General features: G+C 49.6%; 1 protein-coding gene across 1 annotated transcript in view; it reads left to right on the forward strand.

Annotated features, from left to right (window-relative positions):
* LOC112262507 (PDZ domain-containing protein 2) overlaps window positions 1-19,309 on the forward strand; it is a 242,216-nt gene that overhangs the window by 155,415 nt on the left and 67,492 nt on the right. Inside the window, exons 8-13 of the mRNA XM_042331146.1 lie at window positions 1,643-1,791; window positions 4,174-4,293; window positions 7,062-7,250; window positions 10,888-11,122; window positions 12,737-12,854; window positions 15,950-16,082. Of these exons, the coding sequence (XP_042187080.1) occupies window positions 1,643-1,791; window positions 4,174-4,293; window positions 7,062-7,250; window positions 10,888-11,122; window positions 12,737-12,854; window positions 15,950-16,082 (944 nt within the window). The remainder of the gene's footprint in view (window positions 1-1,642; window positions 1,792-4,173; window positions 4,294-7,061; window positions 7,251-10,887; window positions 11,123-12,736; window positions 12,855-15,949; window positions 16,083-19,309) is intronic.

Here is a 19,309-nt window from a genome sequence, read left to right on the forward strand (position 1 = left end):
AGACAGACAGACAGACAGACAGACAGACAGACAGAGACAGAGACAGACAGAGGACAGACAGACAGACAGACAGACAGACAGACAGACAGACAGACAGACAGACAGACAGACAGACAGACAGACAGACGGAGAGACAGACGGACAGAGGGAGAGATAGACAGACAGAGGGAGAGACAGACAGACAGACAGACAGACAGACAGACAGAGAGAGAGAGACAGACAGAGGGACAGACAGAGGGAGAGACAGATAGACAGACGGAGAGACAGACGGACAGAGGGAGGGACAGACGGACAGAGGGAGAGGGAGACAGAGGGAGACAGAGGGAGACAGAGGGAGAGGGAGACAGAGGGAGACAGAGGGAGACAGAGGGAGAGAGAGAGGAGACAGACAGACAGACAGACAGACAGACAGACAGACAGACAGACAGACAGACAGACAGACAGACAGACAGACAGACAGACAGACAGACAGACAGACAGACAGACAGACAGACAGACAGACGGAGAGACAGACGGACAGACAGAGGGACAGAGGGAGACAGAGGACAGAGACAGAGACAGACAGACAGACAGACAGACAGACAGACAGACAGACAGACAGACAGACAGACAGACAGACAGAGAGACGGACGGACGGACGGACGGACAGACAGACAGACAGACAGATGGAGAGACAGAGGACAGAGAGACAGACAGACAGACAGAGGGAGAGACAGACAGACAGACAGACAGACAGACAGACAGACAGACAGATGGAGAGACAGACGGACAGAGGGACAGACGGACAGAGACAGACAGACAGACAGAGGACAGACAGACAGACGGACAGACAGATGGAGAGACAGACGGACAGAGGGAGAGACAGACAGACAGACAGAGGGAGAGACAGACAGACAGACAGACAGACAGAGAGAGAGAGAGAGAGAGACAGAGGGACAGAGGAGAGACAGACAGACAGACAGACAGACAGACAGACAGACAGACAGACAGACAGACAGACAGACAGACAGACAGACAGACGGAGAGACAGACGGAGAGACAGACGGAGAGACAGACGGACAGAGGGAGAGACAGACGGAGAGACAGACGGAGAGACAGACGGACAGAGGGAGAGACAGACAGACAGACAGACAGAGGGAGAGACAGACAGAGGGACAGACGGAGAGACAGACGGACAGAGGGAGAGGGAGACAGAGGGAGAGACAGACAGACAGACAGACAGGTCCCTAGTGATGTGTAATTGGGGCTTGTTCTGAAGCGTGTTCATCACACAGTCAGTCATGCCACACAGTTATTTGCTCCAGCTGAAAATAAGTCAGGTTTACCCCATAAGCTAGTCAACCATACTGAAACTGTAGGCGCCTCAAGAGATTTCAAAACAACACTATTAAAAGGGGGAGGATCATTCTAATGTCACACCTTGTTAGAACTTTCCATCTTTTCATTTGATATCCATTATGGTTTGAACCACTGTCATTGACAGTAATGTTGCCGTGTTATTTTCTGAGGACACGGACAACAGGTGAGGACATAGACCACTAGGCTCGATGAAGACGGAAGGAGACGATTGGATAGTGAGACGTCCTGTATTGTGTTTCAGAGGAGCTGATTGGCTTGTAAGATTTCCTGGTTTGTGTTTCAGGGGGCGGTAGTCGTCTGGAGTCTGTTGGAGAGGATGACGAGCTGATTGTGGAGAATGGAGAGGCGGGGAGTGACATGGTGGAGAAACCGACACGAGGTGGACGCAAACACTCCCTGCCTCAGCAGTTAGACACTGTAGGCATCCGACAGGTCAGTAGGTCAGAGGGTACAGGAGCAGAGGTCAGGAGTCACTAGGTCAGTGTCCGGGGTCTGACAGGTCAGTAGGTCAGAGAGTACAGGAGCAGAGGTCAGGAGTCACTAGATCAGTGTCCGGGGATCTGACTGGTCAGTAGGTCAGAGGGTACAGGAGCAGAAGTCAGGAGTCACTAGATCAGTGTCTGGGGATCTGACTGGTCAGTAGGTCAGAGGGTACAGGAGCAGAGGTCAGGAGTCACTAGGTCAGTGTCCGGGGATCTGACTGGTCAGTAGGTCAGAGGGTACAGGAGCAGAGGTCAGGAGTCACTAGGTCAGTGTCCAGGGGTCTGATAGGTCAGTAGGTCAAAGGGCAGAGGTCAGGAGTCACTAGGTCAGTGTCCGGGGTTCTGATAGGTCAGTAGGTCAAAGGGCAGAGGTCAGGAGTCACTAGATCAGTGTCCGGGGGATGGTGTTATTTCTGCGGGTTGCCAGGGTTGCCATGCACAAGGTTACTGGTTGAAATCCCACACCTAACCCTAAACGTAGCCAGTCACATCCAACCCAAAGGCTTGTCATTATACAACAGAAGAGGTCAAAGGGTGAAGGTCAAGGAATAATGTACTATCCCCATGGGGAACTTTCCCTTGAAGGGGAAGCTGATTAAACCTAGCTGTGGTGCTCAGCTCCAGTCCTCTGAAGACCTGCTTGTCTGCTGGGTTCCACCCCTACTTAGGGAGCTAAAATGATCCCCATTATTAAATCATGCAAAACGGTATTTCCCTTGAAGGTTTAACAGACATACACTAGCAACCTAGCCTCCGTATCTCCCGTCTCCTCTCATAGAGATACTGTATCTGTGTCTCTGACCTCTCCGTGGCTGGCTGGGCCAGGGATCCAGGGACGCCTCACGTCTGACCTCTCCGTGGCTGGATTGGCTTTAAATTGGCTATACAGTAAAAGCCTGTTCTGCTCCCTCCTCAGGCTGATAGATATACTGTATATTAACCTTGTCCCATCAGGCTGATAGATATACTATATATTCCACTTGTCCCACCAGGCTGATAGATATACTGTATATTCCCCTTGTCCCATCAGGCTGATAGATATACTGTATATTCCCCTTGTCCCCACAGGCTGATAGATATACTGTATATTCCACTTGTCCCATCAGGCTGATAGATATACTGTATATTCCCCCCATCAGTGTCCCATCAGGCTGATAGATATACTGTATATTCCCCTTGTCCCATCAGGCTGATAGATATACTGTATATTCCCCTTGTCCCATCAGGCTGATAGATATACTGTATATTCCCCTTGTCCCATCAGGCTGATAGATATACTGTATATTCCCCCCATTGTCCCATCAGGCTGATAGATATACTGTATATTCCCCTTGTCCCATCAGGCTGATAGATATACTGTATATTCCCCTTGTCCCATCAGGCTGATAGATATACTGTATATTCCCCTTGTCCCATCAGGCTGATAGATATACTGTATATTCCCAGTTTGGCTGTCTGCCTGTCCTCTCTCCCCTGTCTTTCAGCCTACCCTCTCAGTTTGGCCCCTTCTGCCTCTCCTGCTCACATCACAATGCCCTGGTTGGCTACTGCTAATTGCTGAGTTAATCAAGGGCAGATTGACCTGACAATGTTTACTAGTTTTTGCCAGCAAGTGGCTGTAGCCTTTTAATCAAAGGTGTAAATGTTGTGCCTTCTCACACATTTTTTGAGACGTAACTGGAACTAGAAAAAAGGCCTAGTTGTCTGATGACGCTACATTGATGCTGTCTAATCAGTGCTCTGTCTCTCTCACTGTCCCTCTCACTGTCTCTCTCTGTCTATCTCTCTCTCTCGCTGTCTCTCTCTCACTGTCTCTCTCTCGCTGTCTCTCTCTCACTGCCTCTCTCTCTCGCTGTCTCTCTCTCACTGTCTCTCTCTCTCGCTGTCTCTCTCTCACTGCCTCTCTCTCTCGCTGTCTCTCTCTCGCTGTCTCTCTCTTGCTGTCTCTCTCTCGCTGTCTCTCTCTCACTGTCTCTCTCTCGCTGTCTCTCTCACTGTCCCTCACGCTGTCTCTCTCACTGTTCCTCTCACTGTCCCTCTCACTGTCCCTCTCGCTGTCTCTCTCACTGTCCCTCTCGCTGTCCCTCTCACTGTCCCTCTCACTGTCTCTCTCTCACTGTCCCTCACGCTGTCTCTCTCACTGTTCCTCTCACTGTCCCTCTCACTGTCCCTCTCGCTGTCTCTCTCACTGTCCCTCTCGCTGTCTCTCTCTCGCTGTCTCTCTCTCTCACTGTCTCTCTCTCTCGCTGTCTCTCTCTCGCTGTCCCTCTCGCTGTCTCTCTCTCCGTCTCTCCATCTCTCTGTCTCTCTGTCTCATTGTCTCTGTCTGTAGGAGTACCAGATAGTTAAGAAATCAGCTCGCTCCCTGAGCACCTTTCAAGTGGAGTCTCCATGGCGACTGGCCCAGCCGTCTATTATATCCAACATAGTCCTCATGAAAGGACAGGGAAAGGTGAGCGAGCACACACACACACACACACACACACACACACACACACACTGCTCACCACACTAGATGTGGCACTGATCCCACTACCTCCCTCCCAGGATGTGCCTGAATGGTCTTTATTTATCTGTTGTCCGTCACCATAGTCGGTAAACATCCTTCACCCCCAGATATATAGTCCCCCCCCCAGATATATAGTCCCCGTCCCCCAGATATATAGTCCCCCGTCCCCCAGATATATAGTACCCCGTCCCCCCAGATATATAGTCTCCCCCCAGATATATAGTACCCCCAGATATATAGTCCCCGTCCCCCAGATATATAGTCTCCCCCAGATATATAGTCCCCCCAGATATATAGCCCCCCAGATATATAGTCCCCCCAGATATATAGTCTCCCCCAGATATGGAGTCCCCCAGATATATAGTACCCCCAGATATATAGTCCCCGTCCCCCAGATATAGTCTCCCCCCAGATATATAGTCTCCCCCAGATATATAGTCTCCCGTCCCCCAGATATATAGTCTCCCCCAGATATATAGTCCCCGTCCCCCAGATATATAGTCTCCCCCAGATATATAGTCCCCCCAGATATATAGTCTCCCCCAGATATGGAGTCCCCCCAGATATATAGTACCCCCAGATATATAGTCCCCGTCCCCCAGATATAGTCTCCCCCAGATATATAGTCTCCCCCAGATATATAGTCCCCCGTCCCCCAGATATATAGTCACCCCCAGATATATAGTCCCCGTCCCCCAGATATATAGTCTCCCCCAGATATATAATCACCCCCAGATATATAGTCCCCCCAGATATATAGTTCCCTCCCAGACAAACAGTCCCCCCAGACATACAGTCCTTCTCCTCCCCCCAGACATACAGTCCTTCTCCTCCCCCCAGATATACAGTCCCCCCCCAGATATACAGTCCTTCTCCTCCCCCAGACATACAGTCCTTCTCCTCCCCCAGACATACAGTCCTTCCCCCCACCCAGACATACAGTCCTTCTCCTCCCCCCAGACATACAGTCCTTCTCCTCCCCCAGATATACAGTCCCCCCAGACATACAGTCCTTCTCCTCCCCCCCCAGATATACAGTCCCCCCAGATATACAGTCCTTCTCCTCCCACCCAGATATACAGTCCTTCTCCTCCCCCAGATATACAGTCCCCCAGACATACAGTCCTTCCCCCCACCCAGACATACAGTCCTTCTCCTCTCCCCCAGATATACAGTCCTTCTCCTCCCCCAGACATACAGTCCTTCTCCTCCCCCAGATATACAGTCCCCCCAGATATACAGTCCTTCTCCTCCCCCCAGATATACAGTCCTTCTCCTCCCCCCAGATATACAGTCCCCCAGACATACAGTCCTTCCCCCCCCACCCAGACATACAGTCCTTCTCCTCTCCCCCAGATATACAGTCCTTCTCCTCCCCCCCAGACATACAGTCCTTCTCCTCCCCCCAGATATACAGTCCCCCCAGATATACAGTCCTTCTCCTCCCCCCAGATATACAGTCCTTCTCCTCCCCCAGATATACAGTCCTTCTCCTCCCCCCAGATATACAGTCCTTCTCCTCCCCCAGATATACAGTCCTTCTCCCCCCCCAGATATACAGTCCTTCTCCCCCAGATATACAGTCCCCCCAGACATACAGTCCTCCTCACCCCCAGACATACAGTCCTTCTCCTCCCCCCAGATATACAGTCCTCCCCCCCCCCAGACATACAGTCCTTCTCCTCCCCCCCCAGATATACAGTCCTCCCCGCCCCCAGGCATACAGTCCTTCTCCCCCCAGACATACAGTCCTTCTCCCCCAGACATACAGTCCTTCTCCTCCCCCCAGACATACAGTCCTTCTCCCCCCAGATATACAGTCCTTCTCCCCCCAGATATACAGACCCCCCCCAGACATACAGTCCTTCTCCTCCCCAGACATACAGTCCTTCTCCTCCCCAGACATACAGTCCTCCTCACCCCCAGACATACAGTCCTTCTCCCCCCAGACATACAGTCCTCCCCCCCCCAGGCCCCCCAGATATATAGTCCCCCTCCCAGACAAACAGTCCCCCCAGACATACAGTCCTTCTCCCACCCAGATATATAGTCCCCCCAGACATACAGTCCTTCTCCCCCTCTCCCAGACAAACAGTCTCCCCCCAGATATATAGTCCCCCCAGACAAACAGTCCCCCCAGACATACAGCCCACCCCAGATATATAGTCCCCCCAGACAAACAGTCCTTCTCCCCCAGACATACAGTCATTCCCCCCCCAGATATACAGTCCTTCTCCCCCAGATATACAGACCCCCCAGACATACAGTCCTTCTCCCCCCAGACATACAGTCCTTCTCCCCCAGACATACAGTCCCCCCCCAGACATACAGTCCTTCATGATAAACATAATTGACAGACCAGTAAACAGAGAAGTGTGCTATTGGAATTGAGTTGTATAGTGTATAAAAGTCACATCCTATTCATCTTGGTATATTTTAGTCAGAAGCTTGATACAATTTCACAGTGAATGTGTGTTTGCATGTTGAAACACTCTACAGGGTCTACAGAAGCCAAGTCCTTTTCACGTGTTCGTGTGTGGTTGGGCACATACCTGGTACGCACATGTAATGAGTCTGGCTCTTAGTACTTCCTACAGTTTGGTTCTGAATGAAGTGTGTGGGTTTTTGGCCCTGGGGTTCAGACAGTATTGTTGGTAGTTGGTTATGCTCGGTGGTTGTGAAACTTTTGTGTGTGTGTGTGTGTGTGTTAGGGACTGGGGTTCAGCATCGTCGGAGGTCAGGACTCTGCCCGAGGAAGGATGGGGATCTTTGTCAAGACTATCTTCCCTAACGGAGCAGCGGTGGCAGACGGACGACTGAAAGAGGGAGATGAGATTCTGGAGGTGAATGGAGACTCTCTCCAAGGCCTGACCCACCAGCAGGCCATCCAGACCTTCAAGGTAACAGTCTGGGTTAGGGTTAGGATTAGGCCATCCAGACCTTCAAGGTAACAGTCTGGGTTAGGATTAAGGTTTAGGCCATCCAGACCTTCAAGGTAACAGTCTGGGTTAGGGTTAGGGTTAGGCCATCCAGACCTTCAAGGTAACAGTCTGGGTTAGGGTTAGGGTTTAGGCCATCCAGACCTTCAAGGTAACAGTCTGGGTTAGGATTAAGGTTTAGGCCATCCAGACCTTCAAGGTAACAGTCTGGGTTAGGGTTAGGGTTAGGCCATCCAGACCTTCAAGGTAACAGTCTGGGTTAGGGTTAGGATTAGGCCATCCAGACCTTCAAGGTAACAGTCTGGGTTAGGGTTAGGATTAGGCCATCCAGACCTTCAAGGTAACAGTCTGGGTTAGGATTAAGGTTTAGGCAATCCAGACCTTCAAGGTAACAGTCTGGGTTAGGGTTAGGGTTAGGATTAAGGTTTAGGCCATCCAGACCTTCAAGGTAACAGTCTGGGTTAGGGTTAGGATTAGGCCATCCAGACCTTCAAGGTAACAGTCTGGGTTAGGATTAAGGTTTAGGCAATCCAGACCTTCAAGGTAACAGTCTGGGTTAGGATTAAGGTTTAGGCCATCCAGACCTTCAAGGTAACAGTCTGGGTTAGGGTTAGGATTAGGATTAAGGTTTAGGCCATCCAGACCTTCAAGGTAACAGTCTGGGTTAGGATTAAGGTTTAGGCCATCCAGACCTTCAAGGTAACAGTCTGGGTTAGGGTTAGGATTAGGATTAAGGTTTAGGCCATCCAGACCTTCAAGGTAACAGTCTGGGTTAGGGTTAGGATTAGGCCATCCAAACCTTCAAGGTAACAGTCTGGGTTAGGATTAAGGTTTAGGCAATCCAGACCTTCAAGGTAACAGTCTGGGTTAGGGTTAGGATTAGGCCATCCAGACCTTCAAGGTAACAGTCTGGGTTAGGGTTAGGATTAGGATTAGAATTAAGGTTTAGGCCATCCAGACCTTCAAGGTAACAGTCTGGGTTAGGGTTAGGATTAGGCCATCCAGACCTTCAAGGTAACAGTCTGGGTTAGGGTTAGGTTTAGGCCATCCAGACCTTCAAGGTAACAGTCTGGGTTAGGGTTAGGTTTAGGCAATCCAGACCTTCAAGGTAACAGTCTGGGTTAGGATTAAGGTTTAGGCCATCCAGACCTTCAAGGTAACAGTCTGGGTTAGGGTTAGGATTAGGATTAAGGTTTAGGCCATCCAGACCTTCAAGGTAACAGTCTGGGTTAGGGTTAGGATTAGGATTAGGCCATCCAGACCTTCAAGGTAACAGTCTGGGTTAGGATTAAGGTTTAGGCAATCCAGACCTTCAAGGTAACAGTCTGGGTTAGGATTAGGATTAGGTTTAGGCCATCCAGACCTTCAAGGTAACAGTCTGGGTTAGGGTTAGGATTAGGATTAAGGTTTAGGCCATCCAGACCTTCAAGGTAACAGTCTGGGTTAGGATTATTAGGATTAAGGTTTAGGCCATCCAGACCTTCAAGGTAACAGTCTGGGTTAGGGTTAGGATTAGGATTAAGGTTTAGGCCATCCAGACCTTCAAGGTAACAGTCTGGGTTAGGGGATTAGGTTTAGGCCATCCAGACCTTCAAGGTAACAGTCTGGGTTAGGGTTAGGTTTAGGCAATCCAGACCTTCAAGGTAACAGTCTGGGTTAGGGTTAGGATTAGGCCATCCAGACCTTCAAGGTAACAGTCTGGGTTAGGATTAAGGTTTAGGCAATCCAGACCTTCAAGGTAACAGTCTGGGTTAGGGTTAGGGTTAGGATTAAGGTTTAGGCCATCCAGACCTTCAAGGTAACAGTCTGGGTTAGGGTTAGGATTAGGATTAAGGTTTAGGCCATCCAGACCTTCAAGGTAACAGTCTGGGTTATGGTTAGGATTAGGGTTAGGATTAGGATTAAGGTTTAGGCCATCCAGACCTTCAAGGTAACAGTCTGGGTTAGGATTAGGATTAGGGTTTAGGCCATCCAGACCTTCAAGATAACAGTCTGGGTTAGGATTAGGATTAAGGTTTAGGCCATCCAGACCTTCAAAATAACAGTCTGGGTTAGGATTAGGATTAGGTTTAAGGTTTAGGCCATCCAGACCTTCAAGGTAACAGTCTGGGTTAGGATTAGGATTAGGGTTTAGGCCATCCAGACCTTCAAGGTAACAGTCTGGGTTAGGATTAGGATTAAGGTTTAGGCCATCCAGACCTTCAAGGTAACAGTCTGGGTTAGGGTTATGATTAGGATTAGAATTAAGGTTTAGGCCATCCAGACCTTCAAGGTAACAGTCTGGGTTAGGATTAGGATTAAGGTTTAGGCCATCCAGACCTTCAAGGTAACAGTCTGGGTTAGGGTTAGAGGGTTAGGAAGGGTTAGGGTTAGGAATAGGGTTAGGGTTAGAGTGTTAGGAAGGGTTAGGGTTAGAGGGTTAGGAAGGGTTAGGGTTAGGAAGGGTTAGGAAGGGTTAGGGTTAGGGTTAGGAAGGGTTAGGAAGGGTTAGGGTTAGGAAGGGTTAGGGTTAGAGGGTTAGGAAGGGTTAGGGGGTTAGGAAGGGTTAGGGTTAGAGGGTTAGGAAGGGTTAGGAATAGGGTTAGGGTTGACCTAAGTTTTTCAGAAATCCCTTTTGGAGGATAACCCTTAAATTAGAAGTGGTGAATGTCAGTGGCTTTTGACCAATCAATGAGAGTCATGCCTGTAATCAGTATGACACTCTGTTCTTGTTAATGTTGTTGTCGTTGTTGTTTTGGTCCTAATACTGTGTCTCTGTGTCCTGTCTCTGTGTCATGTCTCTGTGTCCTGTGTCTCTGTCACTTTCTTTGTGTCCTGTCTCTGTGTACTGTCTCCGGTCCTGTCTTTGTGTCCTGTCTCTGTGTCCTGTCTCTCTGTCCTGTCTCTGGTCCTGTCTCTGTGTCATGTCTCCGGTCCTGTCTCTATGTCCTGTCTCTCTGTCCTGTCTCTGTGTCCTGTCTCTGTGTCCTGTCTCTCTGTCCTGTCTCTGGTCCTGTCTCTGTGTCATGTCTCCGGTCCTGTCTCTATGTCCTGTCTCTCTGTCCTGTCTCTGGTCCTGTCTCTGTGTCATGTCTCCGGTCCTGTCTCTATGTCCTGTCTCCGGTCCTGTCTCTATGTCCTGTCTCTGTGTCCTGGTCCTGTCTCTATGTCCTGTCTCTCTTCCTGTCTCTCTGTCCTGTCTCTGTGTCCTGTCTCTATGTCCTGTCTCTCTGTCCTGTCTCTATGTCCTGTCTCTCTGTCCTGTCTCTCTGTCCTGTCTCTATGTCCTGTCTCTATGTCCTGTCTCTATGTCCTGTCTCTATGTCCTGTCTCTATGTCCTGTCTCTATGTCCTGTCTCTCTGTCCTGTCTCTATGTCCTGTCTCTCTGTCCTGTCTCTCTGTCCTGTCTCTATGTCCTGTCTCTATGTCCTGTCTCTATGTCCTGTCTCTATGTCCTGTCTCTATGTCCTGTCTCTCTGTCCTGTCTCTATGTCCTGTCTCTCTGTCCTGTCTCTCTGTCCTGTCTCTATGTCCTGTCTCTATGTCCTGTCTCTATGTCCTGTCTCTATGTCCTGTCTCTATGTCCTGTCTCTCTGTCCTGTCTCTGGTCCCCTGCAGCAGCTGAAAAAGGGTGTGGTGACTCTAACAGTACGGACACGTCTCCGAAGCCCCAGCCTGACGCCGTGCCCCACCCCCACCCTTCTCAGCCGCTCCTCCTCCCCGAACTCCAACGCCAGCGGAGGCAACCCCACCCCAGTACCCACCACCTTCGACGAACCCCCCGAAACCCGCAAGGGACCCCCGGGTCCTGGCCCCAAAGACCGCATCATCATGGAGGTTACACTCAACAAAGGTACCAGAGAAAGTAGGGTTGAACGGGGTTTATTTCACTTTAGTTGTTTAGCTCAGTTCAGTCGGTGTGTTAGATTGGCTTTTGTTGATTTGAGTTGACATTAGTTTAGTAAGATATTAAATACTCCGTTAGATCTATTCTTTACTATTCTTACTGTCTAAACTATTCCAAGTGGCAATGGTAAAGAGTGGTGTCAGGAGATGCTATGGGCCTACAGTATAGTAGCCACACTCCAAAATCCTCTCACCAACTCACTGTCCTGCCAGGGTTAAAACCTGTCCTGCCAGGGTAAGAAACCTGTCCTGCCAGGGTAGCAACCTGTCCTACCAGGGTCCAAACCTGTCCAACCAGGGTCCAAACCTGTCCTACCAGGATACAAACCTGTCCTGCCAGGGTTCAAACCTGTCCTGCCAGGGTAAGAAACCTGTCCTACCAGGGTCCAAACCTGTCCTACCAGGGTCCAAACCTGTCCTACCAGGGTCCAAACCTGTCCTACCAGGGTCCAAACCTGTCCTACCAGTGTCCAAACCTGGCATGCCAGGGTCCAAACCTGTCCTGCCAGGGGACAAACTTGTCCTGCCAGGGTCCAAACTTGTCCTGCCAGGGTAAAAACCTGTCCCACCAGGGCCCAAACCTGTCCCACCAGGGTCCAAACCTGTCCTACCAGGGTCCAAACCTGGCATGCCAGGGTACAAACCTGTTAGTCTTGGAACACAGCAGAGTAATTTTTGGGGAAATGAAGGATTGCTAAATACCTGGAGATGTCTTTGGCAGTTCAGCCATAAAACAGAAACCCCTCCACAGTTTTGGTAAACAAATAAGGGATGGGGCTGGAGAAATGTAACCACTCTCAAATTCATAGACAGAACTACGAATACAAGAACTGACCATTCATGATATCACAATTGTAATTTTAATCATGTTTTGAGGCAAGTAAAACAAGATTCAATTTTGTCCCAAAAAATGGATGTACCAATCGCAGATTTCCACTTTAATGAGCGTGTCTCTCGTTGAGAGTGGTCTGCCTGTCACAGAGAGGTTCTCTGTGCTGTCGGGTTGTTTACTTCATCGTTGGCCTCCATTTCATATTGCCCTCTCCATGCTTTTGGCTATGACTTAAATAGGAGCTGATCCAGGCTCCATTTCATATTGCCCTCTCCATGCTTTTGGCTATGACTTAAATAGGAGTTGATCCAGGCTCCATTTCATATTGCCCTCTCCATGCTTTTGGCTATGACTTAAATAGGAGTTGATCCAGGCTCCATTTCATATGCCCTCTCCATGCTTTTGGCTATGACTTAAATAGGAGTTGATCCAGCCTCCATTTCATATTGCCCTCTCCATGCTTTTGGCTATGACTTAAATAGGAGTTGATCCAGGCTCCATTTCATATGCCCTCTCCATGCTTTTGGCTATGACTTAAATAGGAGTTGATCCAGCCTCCATTTCATCACCTGCAACTATGGAGGAAGAAGAGAAAGACTGATAGCTTAGAAGACGGGACATTTTAAGAATCGTTAGAAATGCATCTTGCTCATCCTCCCTGTGTCCTTGTTGTCTTTGTTTCCTGTGTGTGTGTGTGTGTGTGTGTGTGTGTGTGTGTTCCTCTGTCAGAGCCAGGGGTGGGTCTGGGTATAGGGACCTGCTGTCTAACTCTAGAGAACAGTCCTCCAGCCATCTACATCCACAGTCTGGCCCCCGGCTCTGTCGCCAAGATGGATGGACGACTCAGGTACGTCACATCCCCATTAGTCTCTCCTCACAACCTCACTCCCTTAGTCACAGATCTAGGATAATCTCATACGTTGTCTCTCCTCCCAACCTCACTCTCTTAGTCACAGATCTAGGATCATCTCATACTCTTGTCTCTCCTCCCAACCTCACTCCCTTAGTCCCTTAGTCATTGTCTCTCCTCACAACACATCCAACACCACTATCCCAGTAACCCATTCCAATTCAAATAACGACCCAATAGATCCACAGATGACACGTTCTCAATTGCATTTCACACTGCCCTCTCCCACATGAAAAAGTGGGTAAATTACTGGGGTGGCAGGGGAAATAAATAAGATGGCAGGTTAGAGCGTTGGGCCAGTAACCGAAATGTTGCTGGTTTGAATACCCGACAAGCTGAGAAATCTTTCGATGTGCAATTTCACTTATGTTGGTACTTATGCTGATGCCTAGTCACCTTACCCTGTCTTCTTCTACATATCTATCTCAAATACCTCATACCCCTGCCTCATACCTCTGCACACAGCATCAATCCAGGACTAAGATAGAATCGTACTACACCGGCTCCGACGCTCGTCGGATGTGGCAGGGCTTGCAAACTATTACAGACTACAAAGGGAAGCACAGCCGAGAGCTGTCCAGTGACACGAGCCTATCAGATGAGCTAAATAACTTCTATGCTCACTTCTAGGCAAGTAACACTGAAACATGCATGAGAGTATCAGCTGTTCCGGACGACTGTGTGATCACGCTCTCCGCAGCCGATGTGAGTAAGACCTTTAAACAGGTCAACATTCACAAGGCCGCAGGGCCAGACAGATTACCAGGATGTGTACTTTGTGAGAATGTTATTCATTGACTACAGCTCAGCGTTCAACACCATAGTGCCCTCAGAGCTCATCACTAAGCTAAGGACCCTGGGACTAAACACCTCCCTCTGCAACTGGATCCTGGACTTCCTGACGGGCCGCCCCCAGGTGGTAAGTGTTGGTAACAACACATCGCCACGCTGATCCTCAACACAGGGGCCCCTCGGGTGTGTGCTCAGCCCCCTCCTGTATTCCCGGTTCACTCATGACAGCACGGCTAGGCATGACTCCAACACCATCATTAAGTTTTCTGATGACACAGTGATAGGTCTGATCACCAACAACGATGAGACAGCCTATAGGGAGGAGGTCAGAGACCCTAGCGTGTGGTGCAAGGACAACAACCTCTCCCTCAACGTGATCAAGACTAAGGAGATAATTGTGGACTACAGGAAAAGGAGGACCAAGCAAACCCCCATTCTCATCGACGGGGCTGTAGTGGAGCAGGTTGAGAGCTTCAAGTTCCTTGGTGTCCACATCACCAACAAACTAACATGGTCCAAGCACAGCAAGAGAGTCGTGAAGAGGGCATGACAAAACCTATTCCTTCTCAGGAGACTGAAAAGATTTGGCATGGGTCCTCAAAAGGTTTAACAGCTGCACCATTGTCAGCATCCTGACGAATTGCATCATTGCCTAGTATGGCAACTGCTCGGCCTCCGACCGCGAGACACTACAGAGGGTAGTACGTATGGCCCAGTACATCTGTGGGGCCAAGCTTTCTGCCATCCAGGAACTCTATACCAGGCGGTGTCAGAGGAAGGCCCTAAAAATTGTCAAAGACTCCAGCCATCCTAGTCACAGACTGTTCTCTCTGCTACCGCACGGCAAGCTGTACCGGAGCGCCAAGTCTAGGTCCAAGAGGCTTCTAAACAGCTTCTACCCCCCAAGCCATAAGACTCCTGAATAGCTAATCAAATGGCTACCCAGACTATTTGTACTGCCCTCCCCTCTTCTACGCTGCTACTACTCACTGTTATTATCTATGCATAGTCACTTTAATAACTATAGCCTCCACATAGACTCTGTACCGGTACCCCCTGTATATAGCCTCCACATTGACTCTGTACCGGTACCCCCTGTATATAGCCTCCACATTGACTCTGTACCGGTACCCCCTGTATATAGCCTCCACATTGACTCTGTACCGGTACCCCCTGTATATAGCCTCCACATTGACTCTGTACTGGTACCCCCTGTATATAGCCTCCACATTGACTCTGTACCGGTACCCCCTGTATATAGCCTCCACATTGACTCTGTACCGGTACCCCCTGTATATAGCCTCCACATTGACTCTGTACTGGTACCCCCTGTATATAGCCTCCACATTGACTCTGTACCGGTACCCCCTGTATATAGCCTCCACCTTGACTCGGTACCGGTACGCCATCTGCAGATGGCTAATGTTGCTGGTACACCGTCAATGGCTGGTGTTGCTGGCACACTGCAGATGGCTATTGTTGCTGGTACACCGTCAATGGCTGGTGTTGCTGGCACACTGCAGATGGCTATTGTTGCTGGTACACTGTTGATGGCTGGTGTTGCACTCTGCAGATGGCTGGGGTTGCTGGTACACAGTAGATGACAAATATTGCTGGTGTGGCTAGTGTTGCTCGTACACTGCAGATGGCTGATGTTGCTGGTATGGCTGGTGTTGCTGGTAACCTGCAGATGGCTAGAGTTACTGATACACTGTAGATGGCTGGTGTTGCTGGCACACTGCAGATGGCTAATGTTTCTGGTACACTGTTGATGGCTGGTGTTGCTGGCACACTGCAGATGGCTGGGGTTGCTGGTACACTGCAGATGACAAATTATGTTGGTGTGGCTAGTGTTGCTGGTATGGCCAGTGTTGCTGCCACACTTCAGAAGGCTAGTGTTGCTGGTGCACTGCAGATGGCTAGAGTTGCTGGTACACCGCAGATGGCTGGTGTTGCTGGCAAACTGCAGAAGGCTAGAATTGCTGGTACACTGCAGATGTCTAGAGTTTCTGGTAGGGCTAGAGTTGCTTGTATGGCTGGTGTTGCTGGCACACTGCAAATGGCTAGTGTTGCTAGTACACTTCAGATTGCTGGTATTGCTGGTACGCTGCAGATGGCTAGAGTTGCTCTCTCTCTCTCTCTCTCTCTCTCTCTTTTCTTCAGGCTTTGGCACTAAGGATTATTTACTGGACATAATACTAACAGATTGTGTGTGTGTGTGTGTGTGTGTGTGTCTCTAGTCGAGGGGACCAGGTCTTGGAGGTGGACTCTGTGAGTCTACGCCATGTGGCCCTGAGTGAGGCCTATGCTATTCTCAGTGAGTGTGGACCAGGACCAGTCAGCCTCATCATCAGCAGACACCCCAACCCCAAGGTACACACACACACACACACACACACACACACACACACACACACACACACACACACACACACACACACACACACACACACACACACACACACACACCACACACACACACACACACACACACACACACACCTTAAGGTACACACATCCCCCAAGGTACACACACACATACACACTCCAAGGTACACACACACCCCAAGGTACACACACATCCTCCAAGGTACACACACATCCTCCAAGGTACACACACACACCCCAAGGTGAGTGAGTGAGTGAGTGAGTGAGTGTGAGAGAGAGAGAAATAGTGAGGAGCTTGCTGTGGGAGTGTGTGACCCACTTTGCTCAGTGCTAACAAGCACACACACACACACACACCTGCTTCTACATATTTACTGCAAATACATAATGCATACAGTATGAAACTCAACGGCTTGTCCCAGACCTAGTCTGAAGAACCTACAGTAGTCCAACACTTTCCCAACTGCCCCCTGTCATCAGGAAGTGACCCACCAAGCTAAACCGCTAAATGACCAGCCATCCTGGTGATAAACCCTGGCCCATTTAAATCACAGAACTAACACAGACGGACAACACAGCTAGCTAGCTTCTATCAGTGTGTGAATTAATTATTTCTCAGCTGCTCCTGAAGTTAGACGGAAGAATGTGCTGACTCATCATAATGTAACCATAAGTGATCTCTGCTGTTAATGAAGCATGCAGGGAGGTGCAAGAGGCTGGTTTCTACAGCCATACAGGTTCCTGGTTTCTACAGCCATATGCTACCACTTTAAATGTGACAGAGGGTGGAACCTTTATTTGTAACTGGGGGTTGGATGGGTCAGGTGGTTAGAAGGGTCAGGGAGTAACGTATTGGTGTAGATAAATCACTCCGAGAAAGAGGGAGAGACAGGCAGAGGGAGAGACAGGCAGAGGGAGAGACAGGCAGACAGAGGGAGAGACAGGCAGACAGAGGGAGAGAGACAGGCAGACAGAGGGAGACACAGGCAGAGGGAGAGACAGGCAGACAGAGGGAAAGAGACAGGCAGACAGAGGGAAAGAGACAGGCAGACAGAGGGAGAGAGACAGGCAGACAGAGGGAAAGAGACAGACAGACAAAGGGAGAGAGACAGGCAGACAGAGGGAAAGAGACAGGCAGACAGAGGGAAAGAGACAGGCAGACAGAGGGAGAGACAGGCAGACAGAGGGAAAGAGATAGGCAGACAGAGGGAGAGACAGGCAGACAGAGGGAGAGAGACAGGCAGACAGAGGGAAAGAGACAGGCAGACAGATGGAGAGAGACAGGCAGACAGAGGGAGAGACAGGCAGACAGAGGGAGAGACAGGCAGACAGAGGGAGAGACAGACAGGCAGAGGGAGACAGACAGGCAGAGGGAGACAGACAGGCAGAGGGAGACAGACAGGCAGAGGGAGAGACAGGCAGAGGGAGAGACAGGCAGAAGGAGAGACAGGGAGAGGGAGAGGATAGAGAGATAAAGATGGACATAGAGAGTGAGAAAGAGGGAAAGAGACAGGGATGGCAGAGAGAGAGGCAGAGATCGGTCCTGCTCTCTGTACAGCTTTGTGTCAATGAAGTCAGGCAACAGCTCAACATCAGTGACAGCTCTTTGTCTTTACCTGGGTTATATTTCTAAAGACTTTGAGCGCTTAACCAACACGGGACCACCGAGTCTGCGTTCTCTCTGTCCTTGGTTTAGACAACCAGGTACTTTGACGTGTTTTATCCAGATTCTCTAGTCCTGCAGTGCGGCCCAGACATGACGTGTTACATTACAGGTACTGAACTTTACTCACAGAGGGACATATGTGTTTCGCTGTAGGGAGACAAAGGGTCCCTGTACCTTAAACACTCCACTGACAATAACACACAGTACAAGCTGATACCCTCGTGAATCTCCCTTCCGGAAATCAGAGACCTGTCTTAGATCTGCTACTAGATTGTATTACATGTTTTCAGACTGGGGGTTGCGTGTCTGATCTCTGAACAAAGGTTTGACAGATTTCATGAGGCTGGTATCAACACCATGTTGTTTGACCCTATTGGTTCATGTTGTCTAATCTAACAGACTTGAGGAGACCTACCTTAAATCCCCAATGAACCCCCGTAGGATCTCTAAAAACTAGTCCACTGTCAGATGCTCCTTTATCCCATATACAGTATGGTAAAGATTGGTAAGGGCAGATCTGATTCTAGATCTGTGGTTAGTGGCAACTTCTACCTCGAGTCAAAAAACAGACACACAGTTGAACCAGACAGACATGAAGGGGCGTTGGGGGGGGGGCTAACAAGCTGCAACCTGATAGGTTGCTGTAGATCAGCTGACGGGAGCCGAGCGGGAGCAGCATTTTTATGGTGAGCTGAAGAGGAAGTGGCCTCTGCTAAGAGAGAGAGGGGGAGAGAGAGTAAGATAGAAAGACAGAGAGAGGGAGAGAGAGAGAGGGGGAGAAAGAGAGAGACAGAGGGGGAGAAAGAGAGAGAGAGAGAGAGACAGAGGGGGTGCTTCTACACCTGCATTGCTTGCTGTTTGGGGTTTTAGGCTGGGTTTCTGTACAGCACTTTGAGATATCAGCTGATGTACGAAGGGCTAAATAAATACATTTGATTTGATTTGATTTGAGAAAGAGAGAGAGAGAGAGAGAGGGGGGGGGGCAGAGAGACAGAGGGGGAGAAAAAGAGAGAGATAGAGAGAGAGAGAGACAAAGGGGGAGAGAGAGAGAGGGGAGAGAGAGAGAGAGAGAGAGAGAGAGACAGAGGGGGAGAGAGAGAGAGGGAGGGAGAGAGACAGAGGGGGAGAGAGAGAGAGAGAGAGGGAGAGAGACAGAGGGGGAGAAAGAGAGTAACACAGTCATCAACAAGTCCTAGCTCTCTTCAAGCTGCAGCATCAACTCATCCAGCATGCTAATGTTTGTCAGGCTGATCAGATGCTGTTGACTCATCCAGCACTGGCCTGCCTGGGAAAGCAAAGGAAGACTCAAAAGCATTTTAGTGCTCCACTCAAATGAAGGCAAAACACAGGAATATCACCCAAATGGCACACTATTCCCTATGTAGTGCACTACTTTTGACCTGGGCCCTTATCAAAAGTAGTGCACTATGTATGGAATAGGGTGCAATTTGGGAAAGAAACTGTATCGAAGAGCTCTCTAGCTACAGAGTCAGAACCCTGCAATTACTGCAGTATTGTGGTTTGTTTTTGTTAAATGTAATGGGTG

This window comes from Oncorhynchus tshawytscha, linkage group LG12 (assembly GCF_018296145.1).
Source record: "Oncorhynchus tshawytscha isolate Ot180627B linkage group LG12, Otsh_v2.0, whole genome shotgun sequence".
NCBI lineage: Eukaryota > Metazoa > Chordata > Actinopteri > Salmoniformes > Salmonidae > Oncorhynchus > Oncorhynchus tshawytscha.